We start from the raw sequence: 18,985 nt of genomic DNA, 5'->3' as shown, positions 1-18,985 counted from the left end.
TCTTTGCATGGAACGTCTTCTTCGTGCTGGCCTTTGCCTCGTCGAATCGTCAGAAACACAAGTAGACCTCAAGTCTGTGCTCTTAGAACGCCTTTATCGATATTATGAATGCCTCGAGTCTAATGCTACAATTACTCAATCTGACTCGCTCGACGAGGTTCAGCTGAGAACTGGCTTAGAGGCGTTAAACACCATTGAAGCGGTCCACGAATGTCTTGCAAAGGAAGATTTGCCTATTGGGACCCGCGATCTCGCAGAATTGCGCACGCTAACTGCCATTGCTTTCAAATGGGCTGTTGACCCAATGCTCAAGCGAGTCCTGGGGTCAGATACGACATTGCTGTCAGAGAGTTTCGAAAAACTTAAAACCATCGTCTCACGTCTTTTAACAATCGGGCTTGCTCATGAACCACCCACATTTGTCAGCACAACTTTACTTAACCGTCACTTGGATCAACTCTTGCGGTGTGGCATCGCCATTGGTTGGTTTCCAGCGCTGCGCAAGAAGGATCCAACGTTGTCAGCTAGTGTTGGTCGGCTTCTTGACGCGTGAGCTTCAATTTCTTTCTACCGTTACGCATGTGTGTATCACCGCAACTAGATCAAATCCCTCTCAAACAATTGCTGCATTGGGAACTGCATTAGTTGCGAAACCTTGTCCGGTGTACGTTCGCAAAGCCTGCTCTTCACTGCTTAGTAAGCAACTACTGCGAGCTGAAGGTGTTCGTGGGCTTTGTGCGGCTATTTTCGGAGAGAACGCCGAAGAGGCGCAGCTCGACAAATTGGAACATGTGGCTCGCCTTCTGACCACCCCTCCGTCTACAATCCGTGCTGAGGTCAGACTATCTTTACTGCCTAAACTTGACTGACATAATTAGGCTTACTTTCCAGCCATCATACCTCGAATTCTCGACCTACTTTCGGATCGCGCCCCACCAGCATATCGCAGAGCGGGTGCTTTTTCGATATCTCGCATGCTGGCCATCCCTGCGTGCTCATTGTTGTTTTCGCTGCTCCATGGGCCATTTCTGTCTTTTAACACGCCGTGTGAGGCGCATAAATTGCTCGACACTCTTACCACACTTGTTACCAACACGGATCCCTCCCCCACTATGATTTCCTCCCTCCTCTCTCCCATTATGTCTTCTCTTTATTCGCTGCTCTATACCTTCGACACGACAAGAACAGCTGATCCAAGCATTAAGGAGGCCGTGCGGGGTCTGTTGGCTACATGGGGAAGAGTCATTGCCACCGAAGAGGCCTTGGCCATTCTCTGGTCGATTACTGCTGGTGAAGGGGGCTATTGGCGTATTGAGCTTGACGGCAAGATATGTCACCTCGAGAAGTAAGCCTCACTTCCAACGTTCTACTTGGACTTATCAAATATAGACCTGAAGAAACAGCAAGGTTGACGCTCATGACCCCAGCAGACGAGGATATCGACGTGGACACTAACATTCTGGGTCTTTATCCTGATCCCGTTCACTTTGTCCTTTTCCTCAAGTCGCTACAACGAGCAGACATCTCCTCCGATCTATTTCTGCGATCGCTCGAGGCGTATCGGGACTCGAAGCGAGAACCAGACGATCCAACACGGTGCGTTGTTTGAAGGCTACTCGCTTTACTGCTTATCGTCCAATGGAGGACACTATTATATCTTCAACTTGTCGTTCAAATGCAAAAGCAACTGGTTGACGGACCATCCACAATTCTAGGAAATCATGAACACATCCTTTCTTTCATCAAGCACACACTTGATGCGCCAAAGCCCGACCCGAAACCGATGCCAACGCCCAAAACTAGCCCGTTCGACTTTGGGCTCAGCACAGATGATGACGTAGCTAGCGATGAAGAAGAGCTGGGGGACAGTTTAGGCCAAGATGATGAGATGATCGAAACATCCATCAACTTGCTGCTCGCAATCCTCGAAAGTGAGCGAATTGATCGCAAAGGCCCCCGTTATCTTACTCAATATCTCCCAGCAAACCAGGACCTTTCCGCAAGGAATGCACCCGATTTGAACGAAATATTTACCCTCCTTGAGCCTCATGCCCTTTCTGGCTCCTCACCCATCCAGCCAATAGCACGTGAGGCCCGCATAGTAATAACGGCGCGCCTTGCGTCAACGTCGGCATCTAGCCGCAACCCAGAAAAGCGCGACGATTCGCAGGCTGTGTATCAGAAAGCTCTCAAGCTTTTGCAAGACCCCATTCTGCCAGTGAGAGCCCATGGACTGCTGCTACTACGCGAGCTAGTTAGCTCTGGGCAACTTTCGGATCAAGCATTGGTACCAGCCATATTGTCTATATTTTTACAGTCGCTTCAAGACGATGACTCGTATATCTTCCTTAATGCTGTCCAAGGTCTCGCAGCCATGGTAAACTCACATGGGAAAGATGTCCTTAAAGGACTGGTGAAAGATTATACGCAAGGTTTGGCAGGACTGGGATCAGGCAACATTACGCCTCACGATCTCGATGTTCGCACTCGAATCGGAGAAGCATTGGCATTTGTGATCAAAAGATGTGGATCGGCGCTACCAGGCTATGGTAAGTGTGAACCCCTCGACGACACACAAAAGCTGAATTGTGTGGCAAGTGGACATGCTTGTGCCGCCATTATTCCAAATTGTGCGTTCACCGCAAGTGCCTGTGACGCTCAGAACTTCATGTCTCGCATTACTCGCCGAGTGTGAGAACACATATCCTTTGGCGCTGACAGAATACGTCGTAGATCTGGCGGAGGCGATGGTGGATTTGATCCAACTCGAAACAACCCCCAACGCTCCCGCAGAATCCGAGGACACAAACCCAGTTGTCAAGGATTCAAAGCAGCCAGCATTCCGGCGGGCAGCATTGCATTTTTTGGGTTTGCTCATTCGAGAAACGGGCCAAGATGAATCACCACGCCCTCAGTTCTCGGGTGCCGTTCTAAGGAGAATGAAGACAACTCTCTCATATATTTCAACCACGGACGGTGATGCAGTCGTGCGAGCTATGGCCAGAGAGGTAGTCGAAAGTCTCTCCGAATTGGCGACGATGATACTCGGAAGTGTAACATAGTTGGTCGATGAATGTTTGTCTCGTATCTGTCTCAGAAGCGGAGAGCTCTTGTCAACTGAGTCAAAAGTAAGGCATTCGATCTTGGCTCATGTCCACCGAAGTGATCTCCCCGTCTGTCGTGTGGTAGCAAACGAGACGGCATAGAGAGAGAGAGCCTGGGTTCAGGAGGAACTGGATGAAGTCGATGGATTGTTGGCCACAGTACAAATTTCGTCTATTTTGCGACGCAAACTTTTCCACTTGGAACCACCGACCAGGAGATACGGAGACGGGTCGTTAGACGCTTCGGGTGCATCGAGTTTCAGAAAAGGGTTCGAGATGGCAGCGTAATAGGCCATGTGCAAGGCTTTGAAGATCTGGACGTGCCATACAATTGAGTGTTGGGGGAGGGAAAATAGCCAAAACATACCGTGCTGACCTCTACATCGCGCACAACAGAGTCGGAGAGAGCGAGACACATGACAATTTTTAGCTGTGGAAGGTTCATACAACCCATCGGCGAATGCTCAGTTCAAACCTTGAGTGGTGTCGTGTACCCATAGACTAAACCAACAATGAGATGGACTAAGAACGCGCCTGAATTTTCTAATTACCTGCAACATCTTCGATGGCATATAGTAGTCCCAAGTAGCTGGTATTGTCCGTTGTAACTAGAGCCAAAGTCAGAGAACTGGTAATGGTTATTGGAATGTGAGTTTACCTCGCTCCTCCACAACGTCAAGACTGGTGTGGAAGATGTAATGGTACTTGGTGTTCTCTGCCTCAGAGTTGAAGGTACGTATGAGGATGGGGTGGTTCTGCGGGGAAATGAAAGCAACTGCGTTTATCTTTGTTTTGCTCATGACAAGAAGGAGAGAACGACGACGAGCTATGATTGCCGGCTTCAAGTTTTCCCAACTCTCTCTCCGCCTTCCCTCTGACCACATCGTAGAGCTTTGCCATGGTAGCCACAGAGCCAGAATATCATCGCATCCTCTCTGAGCCCCTTCGAAGCTGGATCTCTGACTCAGCAGACTACAGCACTCCCGTTGGGTTGCTTGCCTGCCAGCGCAACCCACTGCTGCGAAAGAACACCGCCTTTGTAATCTCAAGTACTCTGTCCGCTCCTCCTCCCCCACCAAAGGGGAAACAAAACAAGAAATCGGTTATCGCGCCGACCCTACCGACTGGTGTACCTGTTCTCGAAGTGATCCTGAGCGACACTGTCCTTTTTCCAGAGGGTGGTGGGCAACCGACAGATACTGGCATATTTCGCACTCAGGACGGTGATTATGCTCAATCTCAGTCACTCTGCAAAGCTTGAATATCGCTATTTACATAAGGTTCCGTTTGGCCCGTTCTGAAGGTCCTGCGTCAAGGAGGAACAGCAGTCCACTATGTCCAGCATGTTGGTGACCAGACCCCCGAAGAAGCCCTTCAAAAATACTTCGCAGCAGGCGTCAAGATAGAGGTTGAGCTTGACAATGGGGGTTGGGAACGACGAACAGACCATGCAAGTGTCGCCCTTGAGTGAGATTCAGCTCGTAACATTTGCACAGATGACGCTCCACACGTCGCAGCATTTGCTATCGGCACTTCTCGACACAAAATTACAGCTCCCCACATTGTCATGGTCACTCACTAGCTCTGGGCCATGCTACGTGGAAATTCCTCGGGGGATGACCACAGAGGAGATTTTAATGATACAGAATGAAGCCAATCGACTTGTGTTTGAGGGAACAAAGGTTCATATTGAAGTTCAAGAACTCGATCGTACTGCCATCGCACCAGTCGAGAAGACTGAAAATGGTCGCGCTGTTGGAAGAGGACTACCCGAAGATTACACGGTCAATCCCCGTCTCCTTGCCTCTTTAATATGTACATAGCTGATTCAACTCTAGGGTGGGGTACATCGTGTTGTCCATATTGCCGGTGTCGATATCAACCCGCAAGTTATTCAACAGAATTTTATCCAGTACTACTGCTGACTATTCCTTGACAGTTGTTGCGGCACACACTTGCCCAGCCTGAATAATCTCCAATTGTTCATTCTCCCTCACACCGATGCCTTGTCTCGATCGGCGACTACCGTAGCTCGGCTTTACTTTCTGGCTGGACCGCGTTTGATCAATCATCTAACTTCAACGCATAATTCTTTGGCATCGACAGCAGCCCTTTTGTCTTGTGGGCTACCTCAGGTTCCTGAGCGTGTCGCGCAGGTCGTAGACGACCGTAAAAGCGTGACAAAACGATCGGAGGATCTGGAGCTAGAGCTAGCGAAATTCATCGCCACTGAGATTTCTTCTGAGATGGACAAGACAAGTCCTGGGGGCCTTTTCAGGAAACATGTCCATCGGCTGGACGACTCTCCTAGTGCACTCGCTTTTCTGACTGCCATTGCATCTGCTTTGGCAGATTTGGCAGCCAAGTCTTCTCTCAAGCAATCGTACATCTTGGTGTTGTCTTCGAGTCCAAGTTCTCCAGCTCTAACGGGCACCAATGTTGTTCTTGTGCTGGGGAGTGATGACGCCCGAGTCAAGATAGTGGGTGATGGACTTAAATCGACCCTAGGTGTCAAAGGAGGGGGCAAGGGGTCGCGATGGAGCGGCAAACTAGTAGGCACATGGAAGGCAAAGGAGGACGCTGTTGTAGAAGAGATTCTCGAGAAAGTGTCGTAGAAATGTACATGCAATGAAGATGGGGTCTATTTGGGCTCCCGACTTTGGTCATCCGAAGACTGGGAATCATCCAAGTCTTCCTCGTCATCCGCCACTACTTCTACGTCGACAACCTCGGCATCTACAAGTGATTCATTTTCAGCGAAACGAGGAAAAGTGGAACTAACCTGAATGTAGGCTCGTCGTGTCTTCGTCGGTGTCTTGCTCTACGCCAGCTGACAAACTACTTCGGTCCTCCCAATCATCGTCTTCTAACTCCATTTCGTCGCCGTTGGATTCCATGTCGGTATAACCGTCAGAAGTGAATGCGAACGAATCCTCCTCCTCTAGCTCATCAGGGTCAGGGACATATTCACCCCCATCTGATTCGTCGTCCGAGGAGGGTGGCCGAATGTCAAGAAAAACGTGTCTGCAGGTCGGACAACTTCCATGCATGCTGCGAATCCACTCGCTCAAACTGTCTCAGTTGTTATTAGTGGTGAGCGCCGTGTCATGTTTGACAACGCACTCTTTCCGACAAAATATGTGGCCACACGCGAGTTTCGTGACACCCGCTTGCGTCCCCGACTCGGAGGAAAGGAGCGTTTCGAAGTCAAGGAAGCATATCGGGCAGTTGTCCTCGGGATCAAGTTCGTCTAGTTGCATACTTGGTAGAGTCTGCCAAAAGTTCGTGATTATAGTTTGGATCTCCGGGTCCATGGTTTGCAGCGAGTTTAGAAGGATGTGGGGAGAAATATCAACAAAACCAACGTTCGTGACGCGGTGACTGATGCACGACGCGTCCGAGTCTGCATCTAATCGCATTGTTGACGTTGTGATGGCGCTCACGTGATCCCGACAGGTTTCTTCCCGTTTTCTCTCTTGCCGATTGAACCGCCCATGGACCGTGCCTTGCTCTAGGCTCTGTAACTTGATAATTGCCATATGCTCCACCAGGTGATGTTCAGTTCAATGGGCCCACTGGAGTGGCTTAGACGTGACGCGGTCTACGCGGTGTCGCTCGTCAGCTGATGGGAGGGTGGGAGCGGGCCGGTGCCGTTATGCCATCGCTTCCTGCTTGAATAAATAGTATGAGCACGGATCTTTTGTGCGCTGGAGACATCTTTTCACCATGTCCTCTCTCGAGAAAGGCCAGAATGTCTCGGATCCAGACGTTTCAACCAAGGAACACGCGCCAAACGTCGAGCATTCACCAGAGCGGCGTGCTCTTGAGCGAAAACTTTTGTGGAAGATCGATGCGCGAATGAGTATCCTTAGTGCGTGATCTGGTGTTTGTTACTCGTTCCAGGCTGACCTTGCGCTAGTTGTTATCTACATCCTCAACTACAGTCAGTCTGCCTCAACTTGAAATTCAGCAGCTTTGTTTCTCAAATTTTCCCTCAGTCGACAGAAACAATGCGGCGTAAGCTTTCCATTAACTCTTCGACGCTCTGGAGCTCCTCCACAGTGCCGCTCGCAACCGTGGCTTTTCTGCCGATCTCCATCTCAAGGGACAAGAGTTTCCAACACTGTTGAGCATCCTCTATGTCGGTTATATCCTGATGCAAGTCCCGAGGTACGTCTGCAAGTGTTTTTCGTTGCACACGCTGGCAATTCTAACAATTTCTGTTAGCAATATGCTGCTTAACTATATGGGTCGCCCCTCGCTCTACCTACCCGGGGCGTATGTCACCTGCTAAACACTTGTTGTTTTTTTGCTTACAGTAGTCGAGTATGATTATCTGGGGAGTAATTTCCTGTCTCACCGGTGCGCTCTCCCGAATTCCGTTCACTCTAATATTCATTTCTGCGTAAGGAATCACCAACGAGTTCGCTTTTCGTTCGCTCCCATCCGCTAATCCCTAATATCACCGGTCCAGCTTCACTGGCGCTCTTCTCACTCGGTTCTTCCTCGGATTTGTCGAAGCCGCATTCTTCCCGTCGGTGCCCATCTAATTTCCTGTCCGTACCGACTATTCACGATCTGTCTTAGTGGAGCGCTCTTCCTTCTCTCCAAAGTAACTACCTTTCTCCGCTCCGAGTCCGGCCTTCATTCAAAGCTGGCAGTGGTACACCCGCCGCGAGATCGGACTGCGCACGGCATTGCTTTATTGTGGCAACATTATAAGGTTCGTCCACCGGTACTATCCGTTGAGGGTACTCTAATCGAGGCCAGTAATGCGTTTGGCTCGCTGATGGCCTCCGGGATCCTGGCTGGCATGGGGGGCAAGCTCGGCCATGCTGCGTGGAGGCAAGTATTGGTTCTTTTTCAAGCTAGATAACGCTGAAAGAACCCCTTTTTTCAGATGGCTATTCTACATTGGTATTATTATCAGCTTCAAACGCATGCAATTATTCTAACATTGAACCATGAAGAGGGCTCCCTAACCGTCTTCATCGCTATCATCGCCATATTCGTTCTTCCCGACTTCCCGACGACATCGAAGTGGTTGTCGCCAGAGGAGCGAGAGTTGGCGCTGCTGCGACTGGAGGAAGACGTCGGTGTCGGTGATCAAGCGGAGACAGAAACCGGGGGTCCGTTCCATGGACTGGTATTGGCCGTAACCGACTGGAAAGTTTGGTGTATGTCAACCGTTCATTGAGAGAGTTGACGCTGCTAAATGGAGTGTCAGGGTTTGCTTTCGCACTAACCGCTCAAGTGGTGGCATTGTCGTTCAACGCGTTCTTCCCCACGTTGACCCAGACCCTTGGATATAGTCCCACCGTAACTTTACTACTCGTCAGTCTAACTTAATCGCGCTATCTAACTCCTCCCTGATCTTGTTCTAGTGTGCTCCGCCTTTTGCAGTTGCAGCAGTTGCAGCATTCGCGTTGGCACGGTTAGTAATAATATTTGATTGGAACTTGATTTTCTGACTCCACTAGGCATTCGGACAAGGTTGGTGAAAGATGCTTCCATATGATCGCGTCGTTTGCCCTTGGCCTTGTTGGCTTCATCATCGCGATATCAACTATGAACACTGCAGCGCGTTACATCGTGAGTCGAAATGAACTGCGTCTTGGATAATGAAAGACTTATTGGCTAGTCACTCTTCCTGATGGCGCAATCATACGCAGGCTTTGTCGTGATGTACACTTGGATGTCCAATTCTTTTCCCCGCCCGCCGAGTAAACGTGCGGTGGCGCTTGCTCTGATGAACGCGTTCAGTCAACTAGGAAACATCTCTGGTATGGTTGAACATGAACTCGGCGAATTGGGTGCTAATTTCTTCACTAGGATCGTGAGTTGACAGAAAATGTACGTTTGGTGGTCACTAAAAGCGACATCCAGATACGTGTGGCCGAGTAACTGGGGCCCCACCTACCGCCACAGCTACGCGATCTGTATTTCTTGCACTGCGTAGGTGGTCAGCCGCTTGGGGGTCGATTGCTGATAGGTTTCCTAGCACGACGATTATTATGTGCCTGTTGTTCAGAGTATTCTTGCAGATGGAGAACAAGAAGCTTGAGAAAGAGGAGCAGGAGCGGGGAATAACGACTCCTGGCTTCCGATATGTGTTGTAGTAGACGACCCCCAAAAAGATGAGGACAAGGTACATATTGATATGATCCTAAGTAACATAGGTATGGTAAGATACATGACTATAAACAAGCAGCATTCCTCACTCAAAAAAACTGTGCGTTACAGTTAGAACAATAAGTAGGAGTTTGCGTAGTAGAGTTTACGGTAACGAAACCATGACAGACACGACGCCGATGAGCACGAGAGTACAAGTCCAAAGGTGTAACTTCAGTGACTCAGCTCCTGAATGGGCTGATGAAAGTTTCGCATAGGCCGTCCCACATTCCGCAACAGAAATCCTGGCGGCATCAGGATATGCTTCTCCGAGATTGGACGCCAAAGTGGTCGACGAGTTGCCCATTGCGGTGTAATAAAGTGACATCAAGCTCTTAGTACATGGAGAGCACGAGGCGATGGTGTTGTTGGGGACGCGTATGCCGAGGGGGAGCGAGTAGAAGAAGGCGTCAGACGGATTCGAGTTGTGGACCGCGTTTAAGTAGCAGTAGCTGTTGGTGGTGGGGTCAATCAGACAGCCCGCACTGCGCATAACATCAAAGGCATCGAGAGCAGTCTGAGTGTCCACGGCCAGACTATTCCGATCCTTCAAGTCGGTGGCACACGCTGATGCCAATTTCGCGGAAAACCAGGCCATGTTCGCTGCACAAACGTCGTTTGTCGGTTCTGTGTTACACGTCCCCCAAACTACAGCATTGAGTCGGTTTAGATCCGACTGCGCCGCGACAAATGAGTTGGATGACTGCAGGAGGAGCGAGAAGGCCCGGCAAGACCTGAATGGCGCGGCGCTCGTCATATTCTGGAAAAAATTGAAGCATGAGAGACTGGAGAAGTTCTGGCTAAGGGACGAGTCAAAGGGCTGAGGGAACGGTGCTGGGAGAGTGGGAGAGGTGGGGACAGCAGGCACCGTTTGTCGTGTAGGTGGATCGGTCTGTGTAGGGGTTGGAACAGTGGACATTGCTGAGCTAGGGAGAGTTGCGAAGTCTGCACGCTTGTGGAGAGAAGATATTTCAAAGTGGGTCAGGTAGCGGGTAGACGAGGTTATGAGAATAAGCGCGAGAGGGACCAGGACCACTGTCCATCTTATTCGTCGCCCGGTTCGCTGCTTGGCAGTGATAGAATCCGTTTGGACTCCCGGAGAAGGCGGGGGCGTAAGCATGAAGGAAAGTGGACCCCCGAAGGGAAAGAGCGTGTGGGGTCAAATGAATGTTGTGGTCGAGGAAAGGTGTGACGTTTCGGGTAACACGGTGGCACGACCTTTGGTTTCCCCAACGCGATGAACTCGCTCAATTATTTGTCGCGGCACTTTGACGCTGCTCTAACTAGCGCCAAAACTCCGCCATCGACACCGACAACCGAGTACCCGCCATCGCAGTTCCTCCAAAATAAATCTTCGAGTTCCGGGACATCGTCAGCCTTACCCCGCGTCCAGACATGGTCGACCAAGTCTTTCTTATTTGCATCACGGCCAAGCAGCTCGCTAACTGCCCGCCCCAAACGCTCATTGTCATCTCCAGCCGACTTCATCACCCTGGCGTCGTTGCAGGCACAATCCCCAGCGACCACTACCACCTCGCTCTCTCTCGAAACACCCCCCGTAGGAACAAGCATTGAGCCCATCCATAGGACATTTCTCATGAGAATATTGGTTTTGGCGTGGAATACGTTGCGTGCTGCGTGGGCGTCACTGGCGGCCAGAACTGGGTTAGTTCAAAGTAGAAGTGCAGTTATCCAAGTGGCAGAAAAGGAAGAAGAGGAAGGGCAGTCGACTGTCGAGGCAGACACTAATGCTGGACTATATATGGCGCCTAAACACGCGCCAGCAGCGGCTACGAATGCATTGCCGACACCACCGCCTATGGTGACGACTGATCCCAGCGCGTCGCGTTCTTCCACCCCAACAACAACTCGAAAAACACCCTTTCACTTGCCGAAAACGCTGGTCCTCGATCTCGATGAAACTCTCATTCACTCCACCTCCCGACCTTTGCCGAGCACAAGGTCAGGCTTCTTTGGTCTGGGCGGAAACAAGAGTTCAGGCCGGATGGTTGAAGTCGTTTTGGGTGGCCACACTACTCTCTATCACGTCTACAAACGGCCCTTTGCTGACTTTTTCTTGCGAACGGTATATTATTTTCCACCAACAGCCCATTCCTTTCTCTCATATCGCGTCAGGTCTCTGGGTGGTACACTCTCGTTATCTTCACCGCATCGATGCAGGAATATGCCGATCCCATAATCGACTGGCTTGATGCCGGAAGGGGAATTCTGGCTCATCGGTTATTTCGAGATGTAGGGTGTTTGGACAGTAGCGACTTTGACTGACCTGTTTCCAGTCTTGCACGCAGCTGCCCAATGGCTCTTACACCAAGGACTTGTCTGTCGTCGACTCGGACCTGTCGCGTGTCTGTCTCATCGATAACTCACCTATCAGCTACCGCGTCAATGAGGGTGCGTGTCGGCCCTCTTTCTTTTTCGTCGCTGACAGAGACGGTTTTCCAGCCAATGGCATCCCGATAGAGGGTTGGACACATGACCCTTCAGACGAGGCTTTGCTCGATCTCCTTCCCTTCTTGGACTCGCTACGGTTTACGTCTGATGTCCGGCGTGTGCTCGGTCTGCGGACTGCTGGTGGATTCTCATAGCACTACCTCTAGAGTTATTGGTATTTGGGCCACACCTCGCACTTACATAATTATCGCATTGCAATGCTGTCGTCTAATAATCTCTCTGTACAATTAACTCGTCTTCTTGCTTTAAATTGTCCAACAACAAGAGATCTAAGATCTAGATGTTCTAAATGTCTTACTCGCCATGCCTTGGTTCAGCCCGTACCCTTCGCCTGAACTCGATAGGCCCGCCACCTTCATCACCACTACTCGTCTCTCCGTAAAAGTCCTGTGTGCTTTCTTCGCCGTAATCCGAGTCTTCTGGGCCACTTGCAACCTCAGAAGAGCCGTCCGAGGAGCCAGAGTCATCATCATCGTCACTGGCCAACCTCCTCGGCATCACTACAAGAATATCATCCTGAGCTTGATCCTGAATAACCAGCCAGTCTCCACGTCTACCCTGATCGTCGAGATCGGGATATAACGTCCGCCATTCCACGCTGGTCAAGCTTCTGGCGCGCTGTTCTGGCTGGCCAAGAACAGTCACTGTCCGTGAACCAGGCCCAAGTACAATCCCACCAGAAGCGCTGCTGCTGGTGGGTGCCGGGGCTCGGGATTTCCCCAGCGCTTCAACACTGTGTCGTGCAGTGCTGATCAAGCTTTTCGACTCGTTCCGTCGACTTGAAAATATGCTTTTTTTGCGCCGCGAAGTTGGAGGTGAGTCATTGGGAGGAGCAGTAGCCCGCCCTTTGCCTTTGTCGCTTGTCGAGGATAGAATCATCCTGGGTTCGCTCATCACCGCACCTCTCCCATCCGCTGGTGAAGCATCTCTTGGAGACTTGAATAACTTCCCAACGCGTCGTCCTAATGCCAGGGAAAATGACCATTTAGTTCTGGAATCCGTAACTGTCTGATCTTGCTTTAGAAGCTTGGAGCTAGTAGCACGAGGAGGAGAAACTCGAGGCGGAGGATGCGGGTCCATCAAGGGAGCAGTGTCTTGCATCCAACGTTGCGGCTGGTGCATGTCAGCAATAAGCCAGCCATAATTCATCATGTTCTGTGGCAGACTAAGAGATGTACCTCCAGAGTAGAAAGTGGGGGTAGGTACCTTGAGAGCCTCGTCGTCAAAACGATCTTCTGGCGATTTATTCAGCAGACCATCGAGCAGAAAGAGGACTCCCCCATCGCTCCAATCTTCGCTAGCGATTTGAATCGAGGCGGATGACATTCTCTCCGGGGGAATCCAAGGGTCTTCGCGAATCGATCGATATAAGGCATTTTCGGCTACGACTGGGCCAGCATCACGAATGTCGGCATCGAAAGGCAAAGAACCAAAAAGAAGGGCGTAGAGAGTGACACCAAGGGCCCATAAGTCAACCGCAAATGTTACATCGCATTTCGGACCGCCAGGCGTTATCTCCGGGGCAAGAAATGCCGGTGTTCCAGCAGGACGAAAAAAGTCGGCGTCGGATGGATCGGGTTGTGCAAGTGAGGCAACCCCGAAGTCGCCAATCTTGACTTTAGAGCGGTCACCACACCAGAAGATGTTGGACGGTTTGATGTCTCTGTGAATGATGCCCTGCAGGTGAAGGTATCCAATTCCAAGAATCACATCGCGCATAACGCGACGTGTCTGCTCAATGGTCAGATATGGTCTAGAGCTGTCTCTTTCTCGCCACTGGAGCTCTCCGCCTTCCATGTATTCCATGACTAATGGGGAATTAGGAGTTGTTGTTGTTGTTGTTACATTAACGCACGAATGTACATCGAGTCGTTCGATTTGTCGTCGATAAAATACTGGAACCTGACAATATTTGGATGGTGACAACTGCGCATGAGTGCGACCTCTTTCGCAATCTTGGCCTCTTCGGTGCCTTTGGGAGGAGCAGAAAGATTGTTGGAAGTAGGAAGTAACCGAGCCGGGTTATTTGCACGCAGTCGCTGCAGATTCTCCGTCCGTTTGTTGTTGCGGGGGATTTGCTTCAACTAGAGGCCAAGTCAACCACAATCCACAGGAGCTACTAATGAGCAAGCTTCACGGCATAGAGTGTCTTGTCCGTAGTGCGTTCAGCGAGGTAGACGATTGAGTTATGGCCTTTTGCGATTTGACGACGGGTGATGATGAGGACATTCCGAACGGAGGGAGCGGCAGGAACGCTGTCCATCGCGGTCGTCGACGCAAACTACTCATTCAGAGAGAGACAAGTGTGGGGTCACGTGCAATCACCTAAAGTGTCGGCGCGGTACTTATTGCTATTAAGGATCGTACATTGGAGTAGAGATGCAGGAAAGAGGAGAGGACCCGATAGATAAAAGGAGAACAACACAAAGTTACATTGCCATTTCGGCTTGAAGCTGTCGCAACATCGCTTCCTCGTCGTCTTCAACCACAGCAGCCGGTGGTTGGCCTGGGGGAGACAGACAATCAGTTATGGAGAGACAGAATAAGGGAGAAACATACGAGTAGCACCAGGAGGCACGTGCACAGGAACATGGTCTGCGCCCATGAGTCGATCTGTCAATGCCTCATCCTCTAGTTCTGCCAATTCTCTAGCGAGGTCATCCTACAGAAGCTAGTCAGTGAACGAGACGAGCAAAACAATCAAGCCTCACATCTACTAAACTGTCGGCGCCAGGAGGGTTCGAGATGAGGTCCGTTATCTCGTTGGCTACCTCGCGCTGCTCATTGATCTGGGCCATCGTCTCATCGACTTTGGCAACAGTCCTGATTGGGAGTTTCAATTTATGATTACCTTTGGGGAAGTAGAAGACACACATATTTCCGTGAATTTGCTGGAGCACTTCAGAGGCCTTCTTCATGGCAGCCATCGTCTCCGCATTGAGATTGGCTGACTCAAGTGTTCCGACCTGCAGCTCAAGCTGCATTTGTTGTCCTCTCAGTTGCTCCAGTTGTGTCTCGTTCTGTCGTTTACGCTTTAACGCGGCAGTTGCCACTAGTTTGTCGGTTAAACATGAGCTAGAGATCGACCACAGTACACACGAGGTTTATTCGAGACAGCGTTTGCTTTAGCAATCTTAAGTTCCTGGTCGATCTTCTTCTGGAGGTGCTCTTCCTTCTTCTCTATTAGTTGTAGTTGCTGCCGAAGGCCGACTATAGCATCTCGAGCCGACTGCTTTGTATCCTTCCGACCGAAATACGACATGATTCCTTGGAGCTTTCTGAGCGATCCTGGCGGTATCTGGCGAAGGGTAAACGGGTTCTCGTACCTGCCATCATGGATGAACTATGCAAGGAAGTGGTCTGAGTGAAAGGTGTAGATTGTCCGCAGAGACCCAAGTCACAACGTTTGCGTCACTCTCCATCGCATCATGGCTGGCGAGCACTACCTTGCAGTTCTCAAAGCTCAATACGACTATGAGCCTGATGCTGGGGCAGACGACGAGATAGCCATCAAAGACGGCCAAATATTGTTTCTGAAGGAACGAGTTGACCAGGAGTAAGCAGCCCCTTCGTCCCGCCTTACTCTCTCCCCCTCTTATAATTACTTCTAGCTGGTGGAAGGTCAAGATCAAGGGCGAAACCCAAGAAGAAGACACTCCCGTCGGTCTCGTTCCGGCTGCCTATGTAGAGCCAGTACGTTCTACGTGCTATCGTCTACAACAACAGCGCGATAACTCTACCAGGCCGAACACTCGTCAGTGGTGAAGGCTCTATACGACTACGAAGCCAGCGCCCCAGGAGAATTGACCATAACCGAGGACCAAATTCTCGTCGCCTTCGATGCCGACGACGAATGGTTACTGGTTCAAACTGACGAAGATGGCGGCAAAGCCGGCTACGTTCCTGCCAACTACGTGGAATCCTATAATGGTGAAGAAGAAGACCAGCCAGCTGCTCCCCAAATTGTTGTTCCCGACTCTGTACGCGGTCTATTCTAAGCTCCATTATTGTCATCTAGTCTCATCATTTGAACGACAGCCGCCCAAGCCAGCTTATGTGGACCCCGCCACAAGAGTTGCGTCGAGCAAGATTACTGCTGACGATATCAAGACGTGGTCCGTCTCCGAGGTTGACAAGAAAGGCAAGAAGAAGAAGGGTACTTTGGGTGTCGGCAATGGGGCAGTGTTCTTCGCCAGCGAGGCGGACAAGGTGCGCTGAACTCATCATATTGGAGACACAAATTCTGACACTCAATAACAACCTTGTAGACTCCAGTGCAGAAATGGCAGACGGCTCATATCCAGGACATCACCGTTGAAAAATCCAAACATATTCACATCGACGTCGGTGGCCCAAATGCTGTCAACCTTCATTTCAGCGTGGGCTCGAAAGACAATGCCGATGCGATTGTAACCAAACTCAACTCCTCCAAAGAATTTTCTTCTGCCTCTGCTGAATCATCAACATCTGCACGCGAAAGCTCCCCAGGCAAAGACCACAAGAAGGCTACTGTTCATTTCGCTCCTGAATCGCCAACAGTTATACCAATACCAGATGAGGACGAAGAAGAAGAAGTCCAAGAAGAGGAGACAACAGCTCAGGATGATAATAATGCAACAGCCCGGTACGACTTTACGGCTGATGGAGACGACGAGCTTTCAGTTGTTGAGGGAGAACATCTAATTATTCTGGAAAGAGACGGTGACGAGTGGTGGAAGTGTCGTAATGCCAAAGGCCAAGAAGGTGTAGTTCCAGCAGCTTATCTTGAGGTCCGTTCTTGGTCATTTAGAGATACATGATGCTGACATAAACTAGGCCGGTGGTGGTGGAGTGCAAGTTGAGGAGGAAGATGAGGATGACAGTGCTGCCATCGCTGCTGCACGTGAAGAAGAAGAGGAACGAGCCGAGGCCGAACGACAGCGCAAGGCAAGGGAGAAAGAAAGAGCAGAAAGAGAGCGTGTCGAAAATGAAAGGCTGGAAAAGGAAAGGCAAGAAAAGGAGAAAAAGAAACAAGAAGCGCAGAAACGGGCCCGAGAAACAGCTGCAGCAGCCGAAAAAGAACGAGAAAAGCGCAAACAAGCAGCAGCAGCTCGTCCTCCCACAACATCACCCCCTCCCGTTTCGTATGTGGTCTGAAATTTGGCCGCTTTTTAGATGCTCAATATCGTTCCAGTCGCACTCCGCCTGAGCCAAAGAAATCAGAAAGTAAAGCACGGACTTCACCGGATCCTGTCGCTCGTGCGTCATCATACTTCTTTGTATTCCCGCCAAACTCATCATTTTCTAGTCCCTCCCCAAGACCGAGTTCGTGTGTGGCATGACCGATCCGGCCAGTTCCGGGTTGATGCTGCTTTCCTTGGTTTCAATAACGGGAAATTACGCCTACACAAGGTCAACGGTGTGATCGTTGAAGTGCCTGCAGAGAAGATGTCCGTGGAAGACATGAAATACGTCGAGAAGATGACCAACAAGCAGCGAGGCTCTCGCACATCTGCCGCTGCGTCACGTGCTATATCTGACGACGATGTCCCACTTGCGACGGTGAAACGAGCATCAATGGCAGTGCAGCCCAAAAAGGGCCCGACGATTGATTGGTTCGATTTCTTTCTTTCCGCAGGTTGCGATATCGATGATTGCACACGCTACGCCTCTTCGTTTGAAAGGGACAAGATGGATGAATCAATTCTTCTCGATATCACCGACTCAACAATGCGCTCACTTGGGTTACGGGAGGGTGACATAATCCGAGTGTCCAAAGCGATTGAGAAACGTCGGCCCCCTGCGGAGAAGAAGATTGACGAGGGAGAGGATAGTGGTGGGCCAACCAAGAGCCCGCCAAACCTCTTTACCACGGCTGGCGGTGCATTGAAGAACCCTCGTCGAGGCAGGCCCCAGGCTTCAAAGAGCAGCACATTACCGGGCTCTGTTGACATGCAAGCCATATCCTCGGTTTCAGATCAAATGCAACGTACCACTTCACCCAAGGCTTTGTCGCCAACTACGGTTCAACCTCCGCCCAGATCTAGCTCTGCTCTACTTCCAGCGACAAGTGGATTCGATGATGATGCCTGGACGAATAGACCGAGTTCAACTCAGCCAACTCCCTCACCAAGCACTCCAGCCCCAGCGGTGGCTGCAACACCTCCCCCTCCCGCAGCGGCTCAAAGTCCTGCTCCGGTTGCTCCCACACCACCAGTTCCGACTGTTCAAACCCCTCCTGTGGTCCAGACTACGCCCAGTCTTGCAAAGACAACCGAGGCTGATGTGTTTGACCAGCTTGCGCGACTTTCTGCTCTACGTTCACAGACACCCCAGGCTCCGCCTGTCGTTGCGACCCCGCCAGCCGCTTTACCCACCATTGCAGCTACTCCAACCGGATACGTATCGGGTCTTGGAATGGGTTCTTCCCCAGTTCCCATGGGGCAGCATTTGGTCAACCAACAAGGAGGTTTGCTACCTTCACCATCGCCTCAACCTCCAACTGCGTATACTGGCCCTCGTGGTCCTTATGCTCCAGTACCAGCGAATCAAACTCTCCTCCAACCGCTAATACCAACGACGACTGGATTCAACAGCTTCGTGCCAACTCGAGCATCCGCCTCACCTTTCGGCAGCTCCCTCCTCCCGACGCAACCAACCGGCTTCCCGGGCTCCTTACAGCCTCAGCCAACTGGATTCATGCCACAACAACAACAACCACTCTCCTTCCAGCCCACCGGATCGCCATTTGGTGGAAATTCATTTGTGCAAAGCAGTAAGGTTCACATCACGTGATATACCACCCAGCTGACATACGCTCTTAGATCCCACTGGCTTTGCACAATCTCCGTTCAACAACGTATCACCATTTAGCAACCCTGGCTTTGCTTCTCCGCCGCCTGTCCCGCCACTTCCTTCCTCAACACCACAAACCAATAACACGTCACCCGCTAATATCTTTGCCCAAATGAAGTCAGGGACATTTGGAACAGAAGACGGCGGCGCCCCTCAGAGTGCTGGTACGTTCTCGAGTATCATTTGGACCACGTATTCACAGGCTGCTCCCAGATCGATACGATGCGTTACGACCAAATCGTATGTCTTGTCTCAACAAAAAAAAACCCGCTCAACTGACCTTATTCTGTAGCCATGGTCGCACAACCGACAGGCTGGGTGGGAGGATACCAGAACGGATTTGGGGGTTACCACTAACTCGTTGTTGTGCTCTAAATATTGCGGAATTATCGTTATAAGTACAC

The 18,985-nt window shown here is 50.8% G+C and overlaps 10 protein-coding genes across 10 annotated transcripts; 5 read left to right on the top strand and 5 right to left on the bottom strand.

Moving 5' to 3' along the window:
• Window positions 1–7: 7 nt before the first annotated feature.
• MIND_00730700 (RTP1-C1 domain-containing protein) lies at window positions 8–3,062 on the top strand (the record flags this gene model as incomplete). The annotated part of the gene is made up of 7 exons (XM_037364008.1): window positions 8–549; window positions 602–836; window positions 879–1,345; window positions 1,390–1,596; window positions 1,645–1,931; window positions 1,983–2,549; window positions 2,599–3,062. 7 exons carry the CDS (start codon window positions 8–10, stop codon window positions 3,060–3,062), a joined length of 2,769 nt encoding a protein of 922 aa, XP_037219652.1.
• Window positions 3,063–3,223: 161 nt separating this feature from the next.
• MIND_00730600 (uncharacterized protein) lies at window positions 3,224–3,988 on the bottom strand (the record flags this gene model as incomplete). The annotated part of the gene is made up of 5 exons (XM_037364007.1): window positions 3,224–3,418; window positions 3,472–3,534; window positions 3,580–3,605; window positions 3,656–3,712; window positions 3,763–3,988. 5 exons carry the CDS (start codon window positions 3,986–3,988, stop codon window positions 3,224–3,226), a joined length of 567 nt encoding a protein of 188 aa, XP_037219651.1.
• A 14-nt stretch (window positions 3,989–4,002) lies between these two features.
• Window positions 4,003–5,719, top strand: MIND_00730500 (tRNA-SAD domain-containing protein; the record flags this gene model as incomplete). The annotated part of the gene is made up of 5 exons (XM_037364006.1): window positions 4,003–4,327; window positions 4,385–4,554; window positions 4,601–4,888; window positions 4,943–4,989; window positions 5,044–5,719. 5 exons carry the CDS (start codon window positions 4,003–4,005, stop codon window positions 5,717–5,719), a joined length of 1,506 nt encoding a protein of 501 aa, XP_037219650.1.
• Window positions 5,720–5,745: 26 nt separating this feature from the next.
• Window positions 5,746–6,523, bottom strand: MIND_00730400 (RING-type domain-containing protein; the record flags this gene model as incomplete). The annotated part of the gene is made up of 3 exons (XM_037364005.1): window positions 5,746–5,840; window positions 5,887–6,176; window positions 6,228–6,523. 3 exons carry the CDS (start codon window positions 6,521–6,523, stop codon window positions 5,746–5,748), a joined length of 681 nt encoding a protein of 226 aa, XP_037219649.1.
• Window positions 6,524–6,815: 292 nt separating this feature from the next.
• MIND_00730300 (FCP1-like proteiny domain-containing protein) lies at window positions 6,816–9,223 on the top strand (the record flags this gene model as incomplete). Its single annotated transcript, XM_037364004.1, has 18 exons — window positions 6,816–6,975; window positions 7,024–7,047; window positions 7,103–7,121; window positions 7,167–7,274; window positions 7,332–7,382; window positions 7,432–7,466; window positions 7,515–7,527; window positions 7,579–7,638; window positions 7,692–7,716; window positions 7,766–7,827; window positions 7,875–7,953; window positions 8,005–8,281; window positions 8,332–8,438; window positions 8,489–8,538; window positions 8,585–8,696; window positions 8,746–8,940; window positions 8,991–9,004; window positions 9,064–9,223. The coding sequence occupies exons 1-18, from the start codon at window positions 6,831–6,833 to the stop codon at window positions 9,221–9,223; spliced, it is 1,536 nt and encodes a 511-aa protein (XP_037219648.1). The 5' UTR covers window positions 6,816–6,830.
• A 98-nt stretch (window positions 9,224–9,321) lies between these two features.
• On the bottom strand, window positions 9,322–10,395 carry MIND_00730200 (uncharacterized protein; the record flags this gene model as incomplete). The annotated part of the gene is made up of 2 exons (XM_037364003.1): window positions 9,322–9,334; window positions 9,386–10,395. 2 exons carry the CDS (start codon window positions 10,393–10,395, stop codon window positions 9,322–9,324), a joined length of 1,023 nt encoding a protein of 340 aa, XP_037219647.1.
• A 117-nt stretch (window positions 10,396–10,512) lies between these two features.
• Window positions 10,513–11,881, top strand: MIND_00730100 (FCP1-like proteiny domain-containing protein; the record flags this gene model as incomplete). The annotated part of the gene is made up of 4 exons (XM_037364002.1): window positions 10,513–11,361; window positions 11,412–11,528; window positions 11,573–11,687; window positions 11,739–11,881. The coding sequence occupies 4 exons, from the start codon at window positions 10,513–10,515 to the stop codon at window positions 11,879–11,881; spliced, it is 1,224 nt and encodes a 407-aa protein (XP_037219646.1).
• Window positions 11,882–12,041: 160 nt separating this feature from the next.
• On the bottom strand, window positions 12,042–14,010 carry MIND_00730000 (Other/CAMKK/ELM protein kinase; the record flags this gene model as incomplete). Its single annotated transcript, XM_037364001.1, has 3 exons — window positions 12,042–13,555; window positions 13,603–13,831; window positions 13,885–14,010. The coding sequence occupies 3 exons, from the start codon at window positions 14,008–14,010 to the stop codon at window positions 12,042–12,044; spliced, it is 1,869 nt and encodes a 622-aa protein (XP_037219645.1).
• Window positions 14,011–14,176: 166 nt separating this feature from the next.
• MIND_00729900 (Vacuolar sorting protein) lies at window positions 14,177–15,134 on the bottom strand (the record flags this gene model as incomplete). The annotated part of the gene is made up of 6 exons (XM_037364000.1): window positions 15,074–15,134; window positions 14,847–15,014; window positions 14,622–14,799; window positions 14,459–14,570; window positions 14,307–14,409; window positions 14,177–14,253 (listed from the first exon to the last, which is right to left on the bottom strand). The coding sequence occupies exons 1-6, from the start codon at window positions 15,081–15,083 to the stop codon at window positions 14,177–14,179; spliced, it is 648 nt and encodes a 215-aa protein (XP_037219644.1). The 5' UTR covers window positions 15,084–15,134.
• A 29-nt stretch (window positions 15,135–15,163) lies between these two features.
• MIND_00729800 (uncharacterized protein) lies at window positions 15,164–18,938 on the top strand (the record flags this gene model as incomplete). The annotated part of the gene is made up of 11 exons (XM_037363999.1): window positions 15,164–15,303; window positions 15,359–15,440; window positions 15,491–15,727; window positions 15,786–15,956; window positions 16,016–16,516; window positions 16,563–16,870; window positions 16,921–16,985; window positions 17,035–18,501; window positions 18,551–18,745; window positions 18,795–18,821; window positions 18,874–18,938. The coding sequence occupies exons 1-11, from the start codon at window positions 15,176–15,178 to the stop codon at window positions 18,936–18,938; spliced, it is 3,246 nt and encodes a 1,081-aa protein (XP_037219643.1). The 5' UTR covers window positions 15,164–15,175.
• Window positions 18,939–18,985: the final 47 nt, after the last annotated feature.

This window comes from Mycena indigotica, assembly GCF_014461135.1.
Source record: "Mycena indigotica strain 171206Taipei chromosome Unknown Mind.scaff0006, whole genome shotgun sequence".
NCBI classification, from domain to species: domain Eukaryota; kingdom Fungi; phylum Basidiomycota; class Agaricomycetes; order Agaricales; family Mycenaceae; genus Mycena; species Mycena indigotica.
This window is presented reverse-complemented; position numbering and strand designations above follow the sequence as displayed.